General features: G+C 48.8%; 1 protein-coding gene across 2 annotated transcripts in view; it reads left to right on the forward strand.

Moving 5' to 3' along the window:
* Fanci (Fanconi anemia complementation group I) overlaps window positions 1–17,943 on the forward strand; it is a 94,686-nt gene that overhangs the window by 44,888 nt on the left and 31,855 nt on the right. The window contains exons 16-23 of one of the 2 annotated variants that reach the window (XM_077707713.1): window positions 1,028–1,129; window positions 3,641–3,808; window positions 6,487–6,605; window positions 8,938–9,171; window positions 10,330–10,494; window positions 12,892–13,037; window positions 16,067–16,128; window positions 16,965–17,139. In XM_077707713.1, coding sequence (XP_077563839.1) covers window positions 1,028–1,129; window positions 3,641–3,808; window positions 6,487–6,605; window positions 8,938–9,171; window positions 10,330–10,494; window positions 12,892–13,037; window positions 16,067–16,128; window positions 16,965–17,139 — 1,171 coding nt within the window. The remainder of the gene's footprint in view (window positions 1–1,027; window positions 1,130–3,640; window positions 3,809–6,486; window positions 6,606–8,937; window positions 9,172–10,329; window positions 10,495–12,891; window positions 13,038–16,066; window positions 16,129–16,964; window positions 17,140–17,943) is intronic. The other variant, XM_077707714.1, reaches the window with a different exon arrangement.

The following is a 17,943-nucleotide window of genomic DNA, read 5'->3' on the forward strand; positions in this document are numbered from 1 at the left end:
ACGAAACCGAACGGGTTGCCAGCGAATCGTTTGGTGAACTCGCAGTCTGCTGCAGCGAAAGAGCATTATTTGCGGGCCTGTCTTGTGGGTGTGCTTGGCGAGCGACGACGTGCTGGTGCGTCGCTTTGGCAAATGTGCGACCACCGCGTTCCTGCTCCGTGGAGTGTACGGCAGACAGTTGTGTTGTGACGAGCTCAGCTGGCACTAACCAACTGTCGGCGCACATTAGCATTGTGATGCAATACTTCGCTTAACCTCTCTGAGACGGCAGCACCATCTAATTGGAGGAGGATACAGGAAGGATTTATGGTGCGTTCATACCTCCATCTGTGCTTCAGCTCCTAGTGCAGTGGGTAAAGCGTCTGACACTTCCCGTTGCGGCGACAAAGATCCCGGCTCGAATCCTGGCGCGGTCGCATCAATGAAACTTTTCTGACGATGTCATCTTCGTGACGGGTTTGACGTCAGTCAGATCTTCGTGGATCCCGGCATAAAACACTTTCGTGTTAAAAAACAGGGGGGTACAACTTGTCTACTAACCTTTTTGTAACCCGCCGCGGTGGCTTAGTGGCTAAGGCGTTGCGCTGCTGAGCACGAGGTCGCGGGTTCGATTCCCGGCCGTGGCGGCCGCTTTTCTGATGGAGGCGAAAAGCAAAAACGCCCGTGTGTACGAGATTTCGGTGCACGATAAAGATCCCGAAGTGGTCAAAATTAATCCGGAGCCCTCCACTACGGCGCGCCTCATCGCCTTCGTTGCGTCGGCGCGTTAAACCCTACAACCAACCAACCAACCTTTTTGTATGACCCTCTGTCGGGCCACTGCCACATTGAAGCACACACATCGGAGCTGACCCTGGCTCAAATAAAACTGCATTTGAACTCAGAGGCGCTGTATTGCTCTTAGATGATAAGGATACAAGGAGGCGCAAAGCCCTAGGAGGAAGTTTGTGACAAAGTGCCCCTCAGCTTTGAGTCCCAGCGGGTGGGCTTTCCCCCTTCCCTTATTTCTCCCTCCCTCTGGTTGCAGTTGCAGAAGTACCACGAGGGCAGCAGACACGCACGGCCACCTATCCAGCTGGCTGGCGTGGTCCAGATCAACATGGACCAGGCAGCGCTGCAAGAACCCCTGGTCTGTCCACGTCGGCTAGTCTTGTCACGTGACACCATTAAACGGCACTCCAGTTGAAGACCATCAGTTCCGCACTAATGCATGACTGGCGTCTAAGGAAGCCGTGCTTGGGCGAGCGTGCCAAAGGAAGCCGTGCTTGGGCGAGCGTGCCATTGTATGCTGGGGAGGAACGTTCCACTTGCCCTTGGCACAGCTTGTGAACCGGCTCAAAGGGTGCCTCCTGTAGCTGCAAGAAAAAATGGGAATGTTATTGTAAATTGCTAAGTCAAGTTGCTTTATTAATATGAACTAGGAGCTGCAAAAGATTTAGTATTCGTCAGGAATCATTTGGAAGCTTCATGCAAGGGGAGCAAGAAAAGAAGTCTCGCCACTTTAGTTGATTTTGGCTTCACGAGTGAAGAGAAGCGAAGTGGCTAGCCGAGCCAATTAGGAGAGTCTGCTGTGCTGGCTCTCGCAACACCACATGATTACAGTGACAAATTTCCCTGACACTCTACGGTTGAAGGCATGCAGTCTAATCTAATGGTGGAGTGACGAGTTGTAACAGTGAGGATACCATTGAACAGGATGTCTGTCGGGCAACGTGGAATTGGGCAAGACCGTGCCTCTAAGTGCAAGGGTGGAGGTTCTACCCTCGCTGCTGCCAAAGCCATTTTTGGGACAGAGCCAAAAAACAAAAACGCCCTTGTTTCAAGTATTCAGTGCCTGTTAAGGGTCCCTAGTTATGAACCGGGAATCGTAGGATCCAGGAATGTATCCAGGAATGTGTACTGTACAACCACATTGCGAGCTACCGTTCAAACATTCATTGTGTATCATCACTGAAACAAGTGCCACTTAAAAACAGATGTACAATCTTTATTTAGTCCCTCCCCCCCACACATCAGGGTCTTACAAACAGCGAGCATGGCGTTAACTTATGCTTTGTATTTACGTCTTGAGGGACCGGCATTCTTACCGTCTAGAAGAACGGATGCCGCAGAGAGGGACGCAGCCCAGCCAGCCACATGTGCGGAGAGTACATGTCTCTCCAAAACCGGTCCCTCTCCCAAAATCGGTCCCTCTCCGGTCCTTTTCCCTCTCCAAACCGGTTTCCAGAGAGGAAGCGCGTGCAAATACGCGTCGCCCTTCACACATGGGTCTGGTCCTTTATGCTGGCGAGACAACTGGATAAGAATGCGCGCCAGATTGTACTTTTTTATTCGCGCGTCGCGTTCGCAGTGCAGAAGGCGGTTGCTTATCAGCACAACATACAAGTTGTGAAAACCCCCGGCGTCACGGCTCGGCTCGCTATCTCCAGAGATCGAAACAGAAATGGGTGGTTGCTCATCTGCACAAGGTTCTAATCACAACAACTTAACACGCCCGGTGGGTGTGGAGGGATCGCTATCCTCGGAGGTGGGCTGACAGCAAGGGCAGTTGTGGTTGTCATGCGAGTGCAAGCGGACCATGTGAGCTGAAAGGTGTCCTTTTTTTTTTTAATTTCTATGTCTATGTTAGAAAAGTGCTGAAGAAAGCATGATGGTGGAAAATCGTTTTTTTTTTTTTAATTTCCTGCGACCCTAAAACGATGGCCCAGCTGTACCGGTCAATCAGCGGACCTGCCAAAAAACCGCGCTATAAACGGTATTGCATTTCGAACCACCGCATTAGTTTGTGCTCTTATGCATTGAGTTCTATGGGAGGCCTACCAGTCGCCAGGAAAAGCCGCGTTGTATGCGGTGCCGCACTATAAGCAGTTACATTATTAATGGTCTACACTGTATATAGTACTAGTCAAACTTTCAGCTTACTAAATGTTGCCAGACAGGCAGTCTGACTACCTACACAACAGGCTTGGTTTCAGTTTCAATATCGATGAATGCTTTGCCTTGGTGAAGAAGCGTGGTTCGAAAATTTTTGAAGGAAGATTGTGCTAGAGCCGTCTGTTATTACTGCCATCACACGAATACAGCGTACTCTCGTTTAGAAGAACTCGAAGCGACTGTGAAAATTTGTTCTTATTATAAGAAATTTGTCATAAGCGAAGGTTTTTTGCATTGAGGGTGTTACAGGAGAGCACAAGTGTTGTTCGTTTTAACCATGGAGTTGGTCCTAACTGAGGTAGCCTTAATGGGAGTCTACTGTATAAATATTACCCAAACATTGATGTCCCTTTAAAGGCCCTCTGACTGTTTTGTCCAGCAAATACTTGTGCTGCACACTCTGTAGTCCAGGTAACGTAATCTCCTATTCTAAGGCTCAGTGTTAACCTGTACCTGAAGCTGCAAATGAGAGAAATTACGAGAAGCCCTTTGGGACGTTATTAAATTTTTGCCGTACCTGTGATTTTTGTGCACGTTTCGCACTTTTTAAAACAAAAACCTTTTTCAGATATGATGTGTTTGGGACTGCCTGCCGATGCACGTTTAGCATAAGATCTGTCGAGAAGTCTTTGGCCTCCTTGCCTGTGTGTGTTGCTTAAAAGCAAGCCGGCATGAGTGTCTGTGCACCGTCCGCTGTTGCGAGCAGGGCCACCTAATCCTGGGCTGCCACCGCTGCCTCATGGTGGCCAAGAAGCATGGCCGAGCTTCAACCGAACACGGGCCGGAGGATGCCAGCAGCAGCGCCCAGCTGCAAAGACTGCTGGGGAGCTTGACGGACGCCATGGCGGACGCCGACCTGGGTGTCTTTTCACTGGTAGGGGGGCTTGGTACTATTTGTTTACTTACTCAGCACCACATGGCATTAGTTACAGGTGGCAAAGGAAGAGGATTTGTACACTGATTGGTGCCAGAATAACGATATACTACTAACGGGGTGTGAATGTTGCTGCTGAGTGATAAAAACATAGATGTGCTTTCAGGGGGAAAGTGTTAGTGGTGAATAAAGCAGTGAATTAGTGAAAGGGCTGGCTGTAAAAGCTGTCTTACGAACAGCTGTGCGCAAACTGACGGGGAGGGGAACACGTGAAGGCAACATGGCAAAAAAAACCCCGAAATTTGCATTTTTGCATCTGCCCCGTTCCACGGGATTCGCTTGTTCCTATTTTACTGGTAGGTGCTGGGTGGCACCTTGGCCCACGAATGCACATGGTGACTTCCACAGCCACAGTCGATGCTCAACTGGTCCACTGTGGCAGGACATGCCGCCGGACCTTTTTGCCCTCTGACAATGCTGGGTCGTGGGAGACTGGGGGCCCTGCCAGCTGTGGTCAGGGGTGTGTCGCTAGGGTAGAGGCAGCTTTCCAGGCGTGCATTATCCTTTCAAGGGTCCGCACTCGACCAGGGACGCCTGTACCCAGTTGCCTGCACTTGTGTTTTCATCATGTGTTCCCATCAATTTGCGCGTAGTGGACCACTACGAAGTCTCGCAACTTTCAACCTGTTTATTGAAGAGGCTGACGTGAAAGCTGTTCCACAGATCCATTGTTGATTGCCTAGAGGGGGAGGGGCGAAAGGGACCTTGTAATGACGGCGTCTTCATCGTGCCATGGGGTGGGTTACGACTCTGCTCTTTCTTGTTTTTTCCCTTTATTACCATATTTACTTGATTGTAATGCGCCCGCAATTCTAACGCAAGTGGCAACTTTTAATTGCATCCAGAAAGAAAAAATAAAACTGAGGAAGGAACACGAGGACTGACTTTTTGTCACATCGAGCAAAAAAAGAAGAAGAGGAGCCAGTACTAAAGTACTCATGCGAAGCCTGCGGAAACATGAAAAAGCACATTTCTTTTTAAACACTGTGACTAGATGCCCACCTCTGCTACTTTAAACTTCACGGGAGACCCATCTGTTAAGCGACGTCGATTGTTTTGAGCTGTACCAGTTCAACACTCACCGCTGTAAGGCGGCTATGCTGTTCTGTGAGGAAATCAGCAATATGCTTCGAAACACTTGAGGGCAACGAAAACCATGCAGTACGACGCAAAAACAAAGGCAAAGCGCTGCACGACAGATTGTAGTTAATTGGCTTGTAGTGGCTTGTAGTGGATCCATATGGATCTGGCACATGTTGCCAACATAGATCACAAAATGGCCAAAACTGCAGTCGTTGATGAGAATTGGGTGCAATCGATGAGAATCGATTGTAATGCGAAGGTCGACTTCAGGTAGCAAAATTTACAAAAGGCTCGCATTACAGCCAAGTAAATACGGTAATGCCAGCTCTCTCATAAAATATGCTTACAAATTTAAGCCTAACATTTTTTTTTTCTGCAGCCAAATCTGTTTCTATCGATCCCTTGTCTTGCGCATTAGTAGGGGTAAGCGATTATTCCAAGACTTTCAAATATCGAAGCGAACAGTGCAATATTCGACATTGCTTCAAGTGAAATTGCACCATTCGAAAATGTCGAATAAAATTTCGAGGTACTATCTCAGAGTTAAAGAACATGCATGGACGTTCTGCTCTGGTGATGTGTGGCCAAATGGCAAGAGGACGGAGGCGCTTTTGGGCCGCACCCCCGTCTCCTTGGCCACCGGGTCGACTCTGCCCTTTTGCCCCTCCTTTCCCATGTGATAAAATGGTGGCACTCAAGCTACCTCCCATCAATACTCGCTAGATAAGATAAGATAGGAAAGACCAGCTGTGTGCCGTCATAGTCCCCCACCCCCCCCCTCAGTTTTCTAATAAATGATGCCCAAATGTATCTTTGTTCAAAACCTGTAACGTTTCTCTTTTTTTTTTTTTTTCCCCTAAATGGGACACAAAGAGGCAATGAACCTGTCTATTTTCATGCTGCTAGACACTGAGATAATGCTTTCTTGGCAAGCAGGTGTTGGCACTGGTGTTAATGGTAATGCGCTTGCTTAAATTTGGGTCTCGGCTCTTTCTATGCATTCATGTTATTCATGTTAGGCCGGACATGCCCTTCCGGAACCCTTGTTTAACATTCTTGTAGCTACATGCAAAGATTAGTTCTTCCTAAAAGTCAAATACGAGCTTTGTTGGAACTGGGAAGGGGCCCGCAAGCATGTGCAAAATCACAGTGATCCACCATGACATGAAAGCATGCAGATGAGGCTTTCGAAATCATGCTAATTTTCATAGCTTTGCGTTGCCTCAGTTGCTTCTTGCTTTTTTTTTTTTTAAGCTGACGTGAAGTTTTGTGAAACTGGCATTCACGTTTCTTTTTGATGAGAAAATTCTGCTAACTTTATACCTTATTAAATTATAAAGTTATACCACAAGCTACGCTTGTAAATTTGGGTTTTCCTTCTGAGAATTGCTCGATAATCTCTTTGATTCGAAAGCATTCGTTTTGGTTCGTGACTACTTGAACAAAATCGTTGTTCACTTTGAGAACAGACATGACCATTTGCAGACCACAGCAAATGATTATTTCGACGTGTAAAGCTTGAGTGTGGTGTGCAGGACAAGATGTCCGACGTGGGTGCCAGCGTGGTGGGCCAGAAGAACCGGCTCCTTGCCACCGAGCTGAGGAGCGTGTGCGAGGCGCTCATCGAGCACTCTCTCTCCTGGGGGGGCTGGAGGTGGGTGTGCTGGGTGCGCATGCACCTTAGGGGAACACTGGACCCTTAATTAACTCTTTCAGTGTCATGGACGTACATATACGTCCTCTGCAAACGCCCTCAAAATGGTCGATTACGTATATGTACGTCACTGCTTGTATGTTTAAAAAGCGCACCTTTTTCGCCAACTTCTCTTTCTTGGCATGTGCGTCCACACTACGGAAATACGTCAAGTTATTTTCTTCCGACGAGGGCTCTTTTTAAAAATTTTTTTATGATTTACTTCAGCAGCGCGCCAGCTATCGCTTGCGCATCTGGTAACGAGGGGGCACGCTGGGTATCGCCCACTGGGTGCCCGGGCGCCGCTCACTTCTTGTGCCTGCCACAGACCAAGGGTGCATGCGAAACTGATGAGGCTCTTTTCTCCTTTTCTTTGTATTTTATAGGAGTGGTGCACCGTCTAGCGTGCGCGCAGCTGGTTTTAGTATCGTCCTTCGGGCGCTTCCTGCATTTCGTGCCCGTGAAACTCATGTCTATCTGATTTCGATCCTCTCAAAAGGTGCAAGCTTGTTACTCTCGTTTTTATTTAGAATTTTTCTTGTGTTACTCATGAATAAACCACATGTATGTAACAACACAAACAATTTTTTTTGCCACTTTATGGTCACCCTAAAAAATTGCGATAATTTTTTCTCGAAATAGATTCATTTTTCATTCATAGATTCATTCATTTTTAGCTTGCGGGACATTTGAAATCATTGGAACTCTGTGTCCGCTGGACGCTGTTTTCACACAACTCGCCACTATGGCAGGTTCAAATTTCACTCTTCGCACGGTCTCTGCACGCGAAATATCAACAAAACATACCAAAATCGAAAAATGAGTTGTCAGTAAATACGCCAGATGGCGTTAGTTGTCCGCCAGGCACCGTTTTTAGCTTTCGCGGGACATTCGAAATCATCGAAACTCCGTGTCCGATGGCCTATGGCGCCGTAAGGAAAGAGTTAAGCACATTTAACTGTGCACCCTTTGAAAGAAATGTTTGAAGGGAAAAAACCAGTAGCAGCTCTTGTTAAACCACGAAGTGTTACACCCCAGTAGTTTATTTTTCTGCTGGAGATCTGTGTTGTGTTTTTTCTTTTCGCTCTTCCTTCTTCACTCGGAGGAAAACTGTCTCCTGGGGCAGTGGGATCTCACTAATTCAACGCCACTTGGTTGAAGTGGATGCTGACTGGTGGTGTTTCAGTTCATCCGCTGTCGTAACAAGCATTTAAAGTTACTCTGCACAATTTCTGATCTCCTTTTAGTTGGCAGGTTTTCTGTCTTGGATGTCCTAATGGCTGCATGTATTGTTTCCCCCTGTGTGGTTGGTGTGTTAGTGAAATAAATGTAGTGTTGAAATTTCAATTAGTGTGTCGGCACTAACTCTTTTTAAAATAGAGCGTTTGCGTTATGTTGCAATCGGTTCTGGTCCCACTGGCTTCTAGTGTGCTTGATTTTGATATAACGTTGTACCGACACAAAGCACTGATTGTACTGATAACGTTGTACTGCTGATGCGTGAGCTACCGCTGTTTTTTCCGTACGTTCAAGTGCAAGCTGTATGAATAAATGGCTGAATAGATTAATCCTAAACCATTGGCAGGTCCTCGCTCTCATGAAAGCAGTGTACCTATGCAATGCTGAGAGCGTTGCACAGTTTCATAACAAAAAAAAAAGGGCATAGTTTAGTGTAAAGTACAGTCGCCATGCGTCTTGCTCATTCACCAGTGTGAAGAAAAGGATCGTGGAACGTCTTGTGGACATATAAAGTACGTCTTCTACATATAGTTGACTCTTGATGATTTGGAATTTTCTGTTAATTAGAAGCGATATGCTGGTCCCGGCAATTTTATGTGGGATCCAGCGGAAGAAATCGCTCCACAATTTCAATATTGCTTAGTTGGGAGTTAAATTTTTAACAAAGGGCATTCAGGTGACCGTCGTTTCTTGATAAAATTCAAAATTTCCGAGCTCAAAAATAGCACCAATTTCTGTCGTGGACACTTCAGTCTTCGACCTTAGTGGCAAGTCTCAACTAACATGGCAAAACCCGTGCTGCAAATGAAAATCAATGGTGTTCTTGTGCTTTTTCTTTCATTGGAAAGTTCAGTTAATTCAAAGTGTTTTGCGGTAGACTTTGTGTGAATGGGAGTCGAGTGTACCTCACAAGTGCGGAGTGGGATATTTGTGTGGTAGATGATGACCCTCTTTTCACTCCGTATTACGGTAACACTCGTACAATGTGCACACCAGAATCCACGACAGGCCCGTCTTCTGGAACTAAACCACACAACCTGGCCTCCCCTCACAGTGCGAGCAGCGCTGAGGTGTCGCTGAAGCTGTTCAGCCTGCTGTACAGCGCCGAGCAGCTGCTGCAGGCCACCACAGCGGCGGCCAAGAAGGAAGGCCAAGCAGCCAACCCAGCTGGCAAGGGGAGGGGCAAGGCTGGGGGCAGGGCCACCAGCAAGCAGGCACCCCGCAAGCCCCCGCTGCCTTCTCTGCTGAGCGCACCCTTTCTGGCCACATTGCTGGAGAACCTTTTCTGGTAAGGGCCCATCTCGAGGAGTGAATCACTTGCAAAGGTTAAAAACAGGGCTATCGAATCGAATGTTTTTACTGTGGAGTGTTTGTGAGGCTTTGGAGTTGTGCGGCAATGCCAATGTAAGGACACAAGCCACAGATTGTGCCTCGTATAGAGCTAATTTTGATTTGGTATTTTTAATTATCGAGCATTCGAAAAACTGGAGCCCTTCAGCCAGCAGAAAAGCGGCAATGCAAATCCAATCAAACACCGCGAAACTTTCCTCGACTTGTTGTGTTGGTGACGTGTGCCAGCCACTCTCTAACATCATAGATGCCATTGGGTAGAAAAGATGGTTGATCGCAGCCGCTAGTGGGATGCAGGTAACCAATGCCTCACTTTCAGTGGATACCAAGGAACGAGATGAGATGCAGTAGTGGAGAAATAACTTGGTAGAAAAGTAAGAGTAAGTAAAGTAAGTAAGTAAAAGTAAGCAAGTAGGAAAAGTAAATCACGCAACATAAGCCAGTCATGGTAGCCCATCTGGATTGAACTGTCGGCAATTTTCAATTTCCCGGTGACATCGTACCACCTCTCACTCCAATGCAATTCCATGCGAGCAAAGTGTGCATTCGTACTTTAGCATGCAGTGTGTGACTGCCAAGATGACTGCGCATCTATGCAGACTTTTATCTCTGTCGATATCTCAGATAGTAAGCAGTTGCAGTTTTAGCACAAACTATGATGGCGTGCTCCCCAGTGCCATCCAGGTCCTACAAAACGGCCTTGAAATTCGTTTGTCAGGTTCGTATTTGTCTTCCAGGATAAAACCGTGACCCTGCCAGGTTTCATCAGCTCATTCACTCGGAGTGTGCTAAATCAGTGACTTTTTAAAAGGGTTGCTGTTTACTTAGTCAGCCTCACACCTCACTTGCACAGTGGCCAGCTCAAAGTGCTCGTGAAAGAAAGAAAAAAAAAATACCGATCCAGTTGAATCCAATCCACTGCAGGACTAGCCACCACTAACCACAAACAAGAACACTTCAGGTTAAAAATCTAGCATCAGAGAGCAATTTCGGACGACCCACAGGATCAGAGTGGTTTGACTGGCTTGGCCAGTGTGTGATGATGGTGGTGGTGGTGGTGGTGGTGGTGACACTACCCCTTCCCCCGTTACCCCAGCTCCCCGTCCGAGTACAGCGGCCTGTCGGGGCTCCTGGAGGACGCCACTTTCATGCAGTACGTGGTGAACGCGGCCCGGAGCGAGCTGGCGAGGGCTCAGGATGCGGGCACCTTTGAAGACCTGTACAGGGACCGTCTGCTGCGGTCGCACTTCCGCATAGCCCGGTGAGTAGCCCGGGGGGGACTTGCATCAGAAGGAAGCAGTCTGACAGCCTCTGTGATTACCGCATGATCGGTGTCGGCTGTACTTTCTCTACTTCTGCAATTGCTGGAGGGCTGAATTTGAATTCCAGTTAGAGCAGAAGGTCAAATTTAAATACATAGACTCAGATCCTGACGGGGCCGAGATTGAAAGTTGATGCACTGCCTATCCCCCCGCCTCACTTTTCTTTCGCCTTTTGTGATGACAGCTTGTCGCTTTGACGTAAAAAGTAAAAAGTTCAGGCTTCCCAAATGGCAGCGTAACTATGCAGAGTGCACAATACGGTTGTGTCCCTCCTGTAGTGTGCAGTTCTCGGGGAGTGCCAGTTCCAGTGAGTGCTCATACTGCTCTCCAAGTCGGCAATAGCATGACAGTACTGTTTTTTTTTTTGGTAACAGCATGCCAGCACTTTTACTGGCCAGCAGCGTGTTTTTGAAAGGGGTGATGGTGGGGCAACTCTTTCACAGCACGCATTATGATTGGCTTCTTGTCCGCTTGCGTTTGAAACAGAATTTGTGTTGCCCACTTTATTCTATGTCGTTGCTCTTTTATGAGGTGTTGTCCGGCTAGTTAGTCTATGCTCCCATGATATTTGAGCTCGAGTTCTTTGTGTGGGTGCACACGAGGACACCATTGTTCTGCAACCAACTGCCAAGCGCCAATCCGTTGACACCTCTGCTGTCCGAGAAGCCGCACTGGCAGCAGCCTCTAGGGACTGATTACTGCGATCCAAAGCACTGGCATTTTGTCCTCGACATAACGTGGCTGCTCAACCCGTGACAACAAAGTCTGCGCGGATGCAGATTTTTCTGTGCACCCGTGAATTTTGTGTTGGCAGGGTTCGAGTGTAGTCAACTTTCTGACACCTTTGTTGCACAGTGCATATCGACATTCCGAAGAGCATTTTTTATTTGAAGGAGGAGCTGAGTCAACCGAGACAAGTGCTGAGTATAGATTGTCAGGTTTGGACAATAATGAATAATATAACTAACTGTGGAAGCGAGACTTTCTGTTTATGTTACCCAAACGCCCAAACAAAATACACAGTGAAGTAGAGGAACTAAAGAACACTGGGGAACTAATAAACACTGGGGAACAGTGACAAAGCGGTATGCAATACGGTAAAGAGTTCAAGCAAGCGGGGAACAGTCAAAGACTGGGAATGAAGGGCTAGGACAAAGTACGGTAATGAAAAGTACACCGTACATGTTCGCCGCTGGAACGGAGTTGCCGCACCTCGTGCCCCAGAGGTGCAGCATGGTGTTGCGTTGTTAAAACGTCCAGGTGGCGTGTCAGGACCGCAGTGTTTGAGCGTGCACCAAGCTGTCATAGCACGGTCATGGCGAACGCAGCTTTCCTGGGGTGTCGCTGTCACCTACCAACGTCTGGCAATCCGACACGCTTGCGGAGAACTCCTGGAGGCTGCAGTTGTGGAGGACCTCTTGGGACACGGCACGGGTCCGGTCACCCGACCGCTGCGCATCCCGGTCACACTCCGCACTTCTACTCTCTGTTTCCTCTCGGTGTTCTTCATGGGATTGCTTCTGCCGCTGGCCGCTTTTGATTGGCCCGTGGCTGGCGCAAGCTGGTGTTGTGGTCTCGAGCCCTCGCCGCCGTGCTCGGGGCCATGACCTTGGCGCCGTGTGCCCTGCGTCGTCTTCTTTGTCATCTCTTGTTGAGTTTCACGTGTTTGCTCCTTGAGGCGGTATTTCCTGTGGTTGCGATTTCTTCACATGATAAGATACAGTACCAAGCTTACGCGTACTCAAATAGTGCATTCAGAAAGGCGTTGATGTAGTATTTGGTTCAGCAGTGTAATCTGAACACTCAACTTATGTGGTGCTCAAAAAATAATAGTCCAGTACCTCCACTTAGTTTCTCCAATCTGCAGTCATAGTGCAAGTTTTTAGAGCCCAGCTCTTAAGCGTCCGTTCCTGTTGCTTCACATTGCTATCGGCCTTGGTGTAACCGAGGAAATGAAGAGGACACCGAAGATAGAGCAAGCAGGAAAGTTTTCTGTGTGTGTGTTGGGGGGGGGGGGGGGGGGGCGCAGTATGCCTAAAGTGCATTGCCAAATGGGCTCCTCGGTGGCGACGCACCGCAAGATAATGGCTGAGTAGGACACGCCTCTACACTCGCTCATCACACAATTACTTCCTGAGACACAGCAGCCATGCGCCCTGACCGAGGAGACTGCAGTTCGCGCTGCGCACAAGTTCACGTTGCAGAATATCGTAATCATCGGCCAATATTTTCTTTTCCTGTCCCTCATAATGCGTTTCTGAGCCTTCTTGTTACCTTGTATCTCTAGTCGGAATTGCCACGAATGCCCACTGTGCCTGTTCCACGCTCGGTCGCAGGGTCTTCCTGGAAGTGTGCAAGCAGCGGTCGAAGGACCGTGACGACACGGTCGCCTCGGTCTGCATCGAGAGCCTCGGGGGCTTTGTGGGCAGCGTGGCTAGGCACCACGTTGGCCAGATGCCACTGCTACTCGCAACCATGATGGGTGCGTATATCATCCCCCCCCCACACACACAACACGCACACAAGTCACAGCTGCCTCCTTGTTGCCACTACATAGTTCTGGCTCTTTTGCCATTATTGGTGAGCCCTATGCAGCCTAGAACTGTATTTTTTCTCTTATTTTTTTTTTTATTATTCTTTTCAAAGCTGCACTCGTAAAGCATGCTTTAACTCGCTCCCACTATACCGAAGGCATAGCAAGGGAACCACCACGTTATTTTGCTTTCAAAATTACCCGTGAACTGCCGTAATAGTGGGGCTCTACAATTACGAGTGTTGAACTCACCACGAATGGTTGGCAGGTGCTTCGTTTTTCCTCGCCATAGCAGTATGTTGTAAGCGTTGAATAGCGAAGGTGGTGGGAGCATCTGTATCTGAGCTTGCGTGGCAATAACTGCATGCCTTTCAATTAATCCAGTTATAATGATATAACCGCATGCAAAGCTGGGCTCGGAATTATGATCCAAACATGTCAGGCGAATGCTAGGCACCAGTACCATATGCTTTGCTCGCCCAGCAGTTATTGTCGTCTACCCTGTTTTGTCAACTCCCATCCCCATTGTTTTCCTGGGGTATGCTGTTGACCAGAGCTAGGTTCACCCAATACATTGGTCATCTGAATACTCGTCGCGAGGACCTCACAATATACGGAAGAGTAAATACGGATTACATCTCAAGACAGCGCTGTTGCATCCTCATCGCATGCTACGTCAAAAACTGATGCTCTGACCCTGCACGATTTCTTTCAAGTGCTGAGCAAGCAATGAGGTTGTGTGCATTTCACCATTGCCGACTTCTTTTCTTTCTTTTCTTTTCATTTTTTTTTTCTTTCCTGGCTCTGGCTCTTGCTTTTCCCGGCTGTTACGTTTTTTTTTTTTTTTTTTTTTTTCCGGGTGTTGTGAAACAGGTATTAGCGGGGTTCTATCGTATGAGAGATTGGGAGGAATAGGTGTGCAGAGTTGCATAAAGCAGCACACAAAACTGGAGCACAGTTTCCAACAGTAGGAGGGGTTGTTCTGTCCTTGTATAATCTGCCTTTTTCACTGCAGTGTGGCGCCCTCTTGAGGTAGCGACGGAAATCAGATCGGAGGTCAAGGTTAGCGCGGTGCGTCGTGGTTGTTGCCTTCGGCGTGAGCGCGTTGTTTTTTGACGCTCGAAGAGAAGGTAGCTTTCCGTCTCACCTAGTCGCTTTTTTTAAATCTTATACTTCCCCTGACGACTGCAACTGCATCAGCATGCAATCGCCAGGGGAACAATTCATTCTGGGAGGCTTTCTTGCCGTACGGCTGGACGGACTTGGCCCGGTCGACTACCTATAATACCCTAGTTACACAGGTGCAGTTAACCACGGTTAAGCGAACCGCGGTTAGACAAAACCACAGTTTGCAGACGAAATTGCGGTTGCCCCGCTAGCCATGGCTAACGCAAACTGAGCTTGGCCACCTCAGTTCAGTCACGCAAACTGCAGCTCCCGCAGCCGCAGTGCTCAAAATCGCGCAAGTCAGTTCGGACGCAAGTGGCGGCGCATCAGCGGAGGCGAAAAAAAATCACCTGGCGTATCGGAGGAGACGAAGGTTCTCAAATAGCGGGCGCCCCAACGCTGCCCCCAAGAGGCGCTGGCGTTCTTTGCGTTTCTCTCGCAAGCAGCGCGACTTCCCGTCAGCAGCGGCTCGTTTCCCGATCCACCCGATCGACTACGACAAAAGCCACGCTAAATTTGGAAATTCCGCGCGTCGTCCGCCAAAAAATGGATAAACCAGGCAATCATGAAGCGTTTTCAGCACTAGGAAACGATTGGCGTGCTCGTTGGCCGTGCCTGTGAACACGCCGGCGTGCAGTGCCCCCACGGAACTGCTAGCGGCTCGAACCGACCCAGAGCACGGCAGCAACAGCTTATCGCCGCTCTTCGAAATCAACCTGATCGCGGAAAAGAACTTCCACATGCGAGAAAGTGGAAGTGAGTGCGGTGAAAAATTGTGCTATGGATTGTAATTCGCAGTTGTAGAGATAGCGGCGGTCAAATATCCACCGCGATGCTAAGCCTAAAGTTCCCAACACCGAGCAGACATGAGCAAACCAAGCCGGTTGCGAGCAGTTGGGGAAGCCCCTCTCCTCGCCGCGCGCGAGTGCGTTTCGTTTGGGTCTGAAGCGACTCCTTTAACGATATTTCGTTTTGTCTACACTGCTTCTCGTATGTTTTTTCTTGTTAAGTTAAAATTGTGGTACTTCATTTTTCGTTACGCTCACAACCAAGTGACCGCGGTAACCACAATCGGAATTTCGTGTGTAACAGACAAAACCGCAGTTTGTGGTAACCGCGGTTAAAGCTTCGTAACCACGGTTAAACTTAACTGCGGTTACTTCTGCTTCCCATTTTCTGACGGGCGTCTCACAGCCTTAACATAGGCTTCTTGGCGTTGCCTGTCGCGCGTAGCTGATGGGAAGCGAAAAAAAAAACGCCCCTTCTTGTCACCCTAGGCCCGAGAGGTGCATTTGTACGCAGCACACGAAAGCGGCATTGCGTTCAAACGACACAAAAGTGGCTAGATATTTGCAGTAAATGTTGCCGACAATGCATGGGGCTCAGCCGAGTATCGGTGGACGCTGCAGACGGATGGTGCAGTGGCCCTCCAAACAGTTTCTCGCATTCACCGCTAGGGCTTTGCGCATGCGCAGTGGCGTCTTGAAAAAGGCGGATTGTTAGCCTAATGCGTCGCCAGCTATGCCGCAAGCAGTCTGGGGAGCAGAAGGGCCGGTGTCTGGTGCGGAACTCGAAGGAAAGGTGAATCAAAGCAGCCATGTCGTGGCTGAGATTCGCTTGAGCAGCAGGATAGGCCGAACAGACAAAGAAAGGCGTGGACTTTGCAGTGAATGGCATGGTTTTGTAGTTGCATTGTAGTTGGTGGCGCTTCAGTCCTTACTGCCACTGCCAAGTCTCAGTTTGTGGCCAATACTGGCTAAAGAGAAGGCCTTGCCGTTTGCTAACGAGAGCCGTGTCTTCCTTCTTCTCAGGTGCGGAGGGTTCCTCTGAGCCGATGGCGGAGCTGTTAAAATCCCACTTCGCTGTCTACAAGGTGAGCGGGGACTCCCGGTGTCCTTCTGGGGTTGTCACTCGTGCTGTTATTATGGGTTGTGCACTGTAATACTCATAGATGAGTGAAACAATGCCCATGACTCACTAAGTGTTTTCGTGCTGATGTTTCGTTTGTGGCGCACGCATTTGTACATTGGGTGGAGTGTTTTTCAGGAACTCAGTTCGTGCCTAGATCGATAAGGCGGCAGGCCACAGCTGTGCTACGGGTACCTTACAAGGTGCTCGTGTTGTTGTTGTGGTTCTTTTGGCGTGCGTTTTGCAGTTGAACCTTGACTCGCCGATCTCACGATACCCGGAAATGGTTTCGTTAAATTCCCGCTTTGTACACGCGTGAGACCTATGGGCAGGGAGAATGTGAATTTGCTCGTCAATTGCAGAAGTTTGCAAAATTGGGTCGTATAAAATCAAAGTTCAACCGTAGTGCAAGGGTTGACAGCGCTTGCGACGACGTTTCTCTCATTCCTCGCTGTTTGAAAGGTTGACCCAGTAACTCGGACAGCTTCAACATCCACTGCCAACCAACCTGTGAAACAATATGAACAAAAGACCAGCTTGGTCAGAAAATAAAAGCCGCAGCTTTCGTGCTCGGATGAAGCAGCAGTTCTGTGCTCTTATTTGCTTCTTTTCACGACTATCCGTGCCCGTCTGATGCCTGTGCTACGTGGCCACTTTTAGTTGGCAGTTGAACGCTCACTCGGAAGTGCACTCGATAGACGTTTGGTTCGAAGGCCTTGGGAATGGCCGCGCAGAGCGCAGGCGTGACTGTGCTGACTGTGACGGCACCCCTTGGTGTTCCATCCACGCCTCCGTGTGCAGGCCCTGGTGAACGACCTGCTGTCCCAGGGCGGGGACGGCAGTGGGGGGAGGCTGCGGGAGCTGGTTCCCCTGCTGGCCGTGTGTGGCACGCTGTTCCAGTTCATCGAGCCGGGCTCCCTGCTCTTTGCTGAGCTCCAGGACTGGGCCAGGGACATCTGCAGGGAGCAGAGCATTGGTCAGTGGGGGCGCCTGCTGTGGAGCCTCTTCTCCGATGCCTTCTTTGTGTCAATCGCAGATGTCGTTCATCTGGAGTTGAGGGTAGGGCTGGCGATGAAAAGTTGTGTAGCTGCCTGCCTGTTCGCTTCTGTCTTCACCCTTCACGGGGCCATGAAGACGGCATGCAACTTTGTTCAGGTTAAAAGAGCTAACCTCTGGAAACTCACGCGGCTCCATTACAGCCGCAAAAGGAGTCTTCTTAGCCGAGAGTGTGCGAGAAACGTTGAAGATCTTTCAGACGCCACGCTATAGTGATGACTATGGGCAGGAGTCATGTGTGACATGGGCCGGCACCAAAAGAATGCTCGTCAGTGTGTTAACTGCGCAATAGCATTCAACTGATACCATCAAATGGGACTAGAGGGCCCACTGCAATCACCCATTCATGTTTCTTGGCAGTGGCCTAAGTTGGCAGCTGTCAATCGCACAAACAAGATTTTGCGATGTTATAGAGATCAGTCGGAAAGGGGCTGGGGAGGTCGCCACTTCCTCACCTGTTTTCTGTCATCAGGGATGGGGGTTCTACAATTTGATTTTTTATTTACAGCCCTATTGTGACGAAAATCGGTGTGCAGGTGTACTATAATCAGGTGATCGCAAATCTGCAAACAGATTTAGGATATCTTGTCCAGAAAAGAATATATGCTGGAATGAAAACTTTTAAATTACGCAATTTTTTACGGGGGTTTGTGTGAATTTTTATTGAAATAGTTCATTTTTTAAAATGTGCCATGCCTCCTAAATGTTCACTGCACAGGCTTAA

This window comes from Haemaphysalis longicornis, unplaced genomic scaffold (assembly GCF_048455015.1).
Source record: "Haemaphysalis longicornis isolate Haplotype H1 unplaced genomic scaffold, Haemaphysalis longicornis Haplotype H1 scaffold_4, whole genome shotgun sequence".
Lineage (NCBI taxonomy): Eukaryota > Metazoa > Arthropoda > Arachnida > Ixodida > Ixodidae > Haemaphysalis > Haemaphysalis longicornis.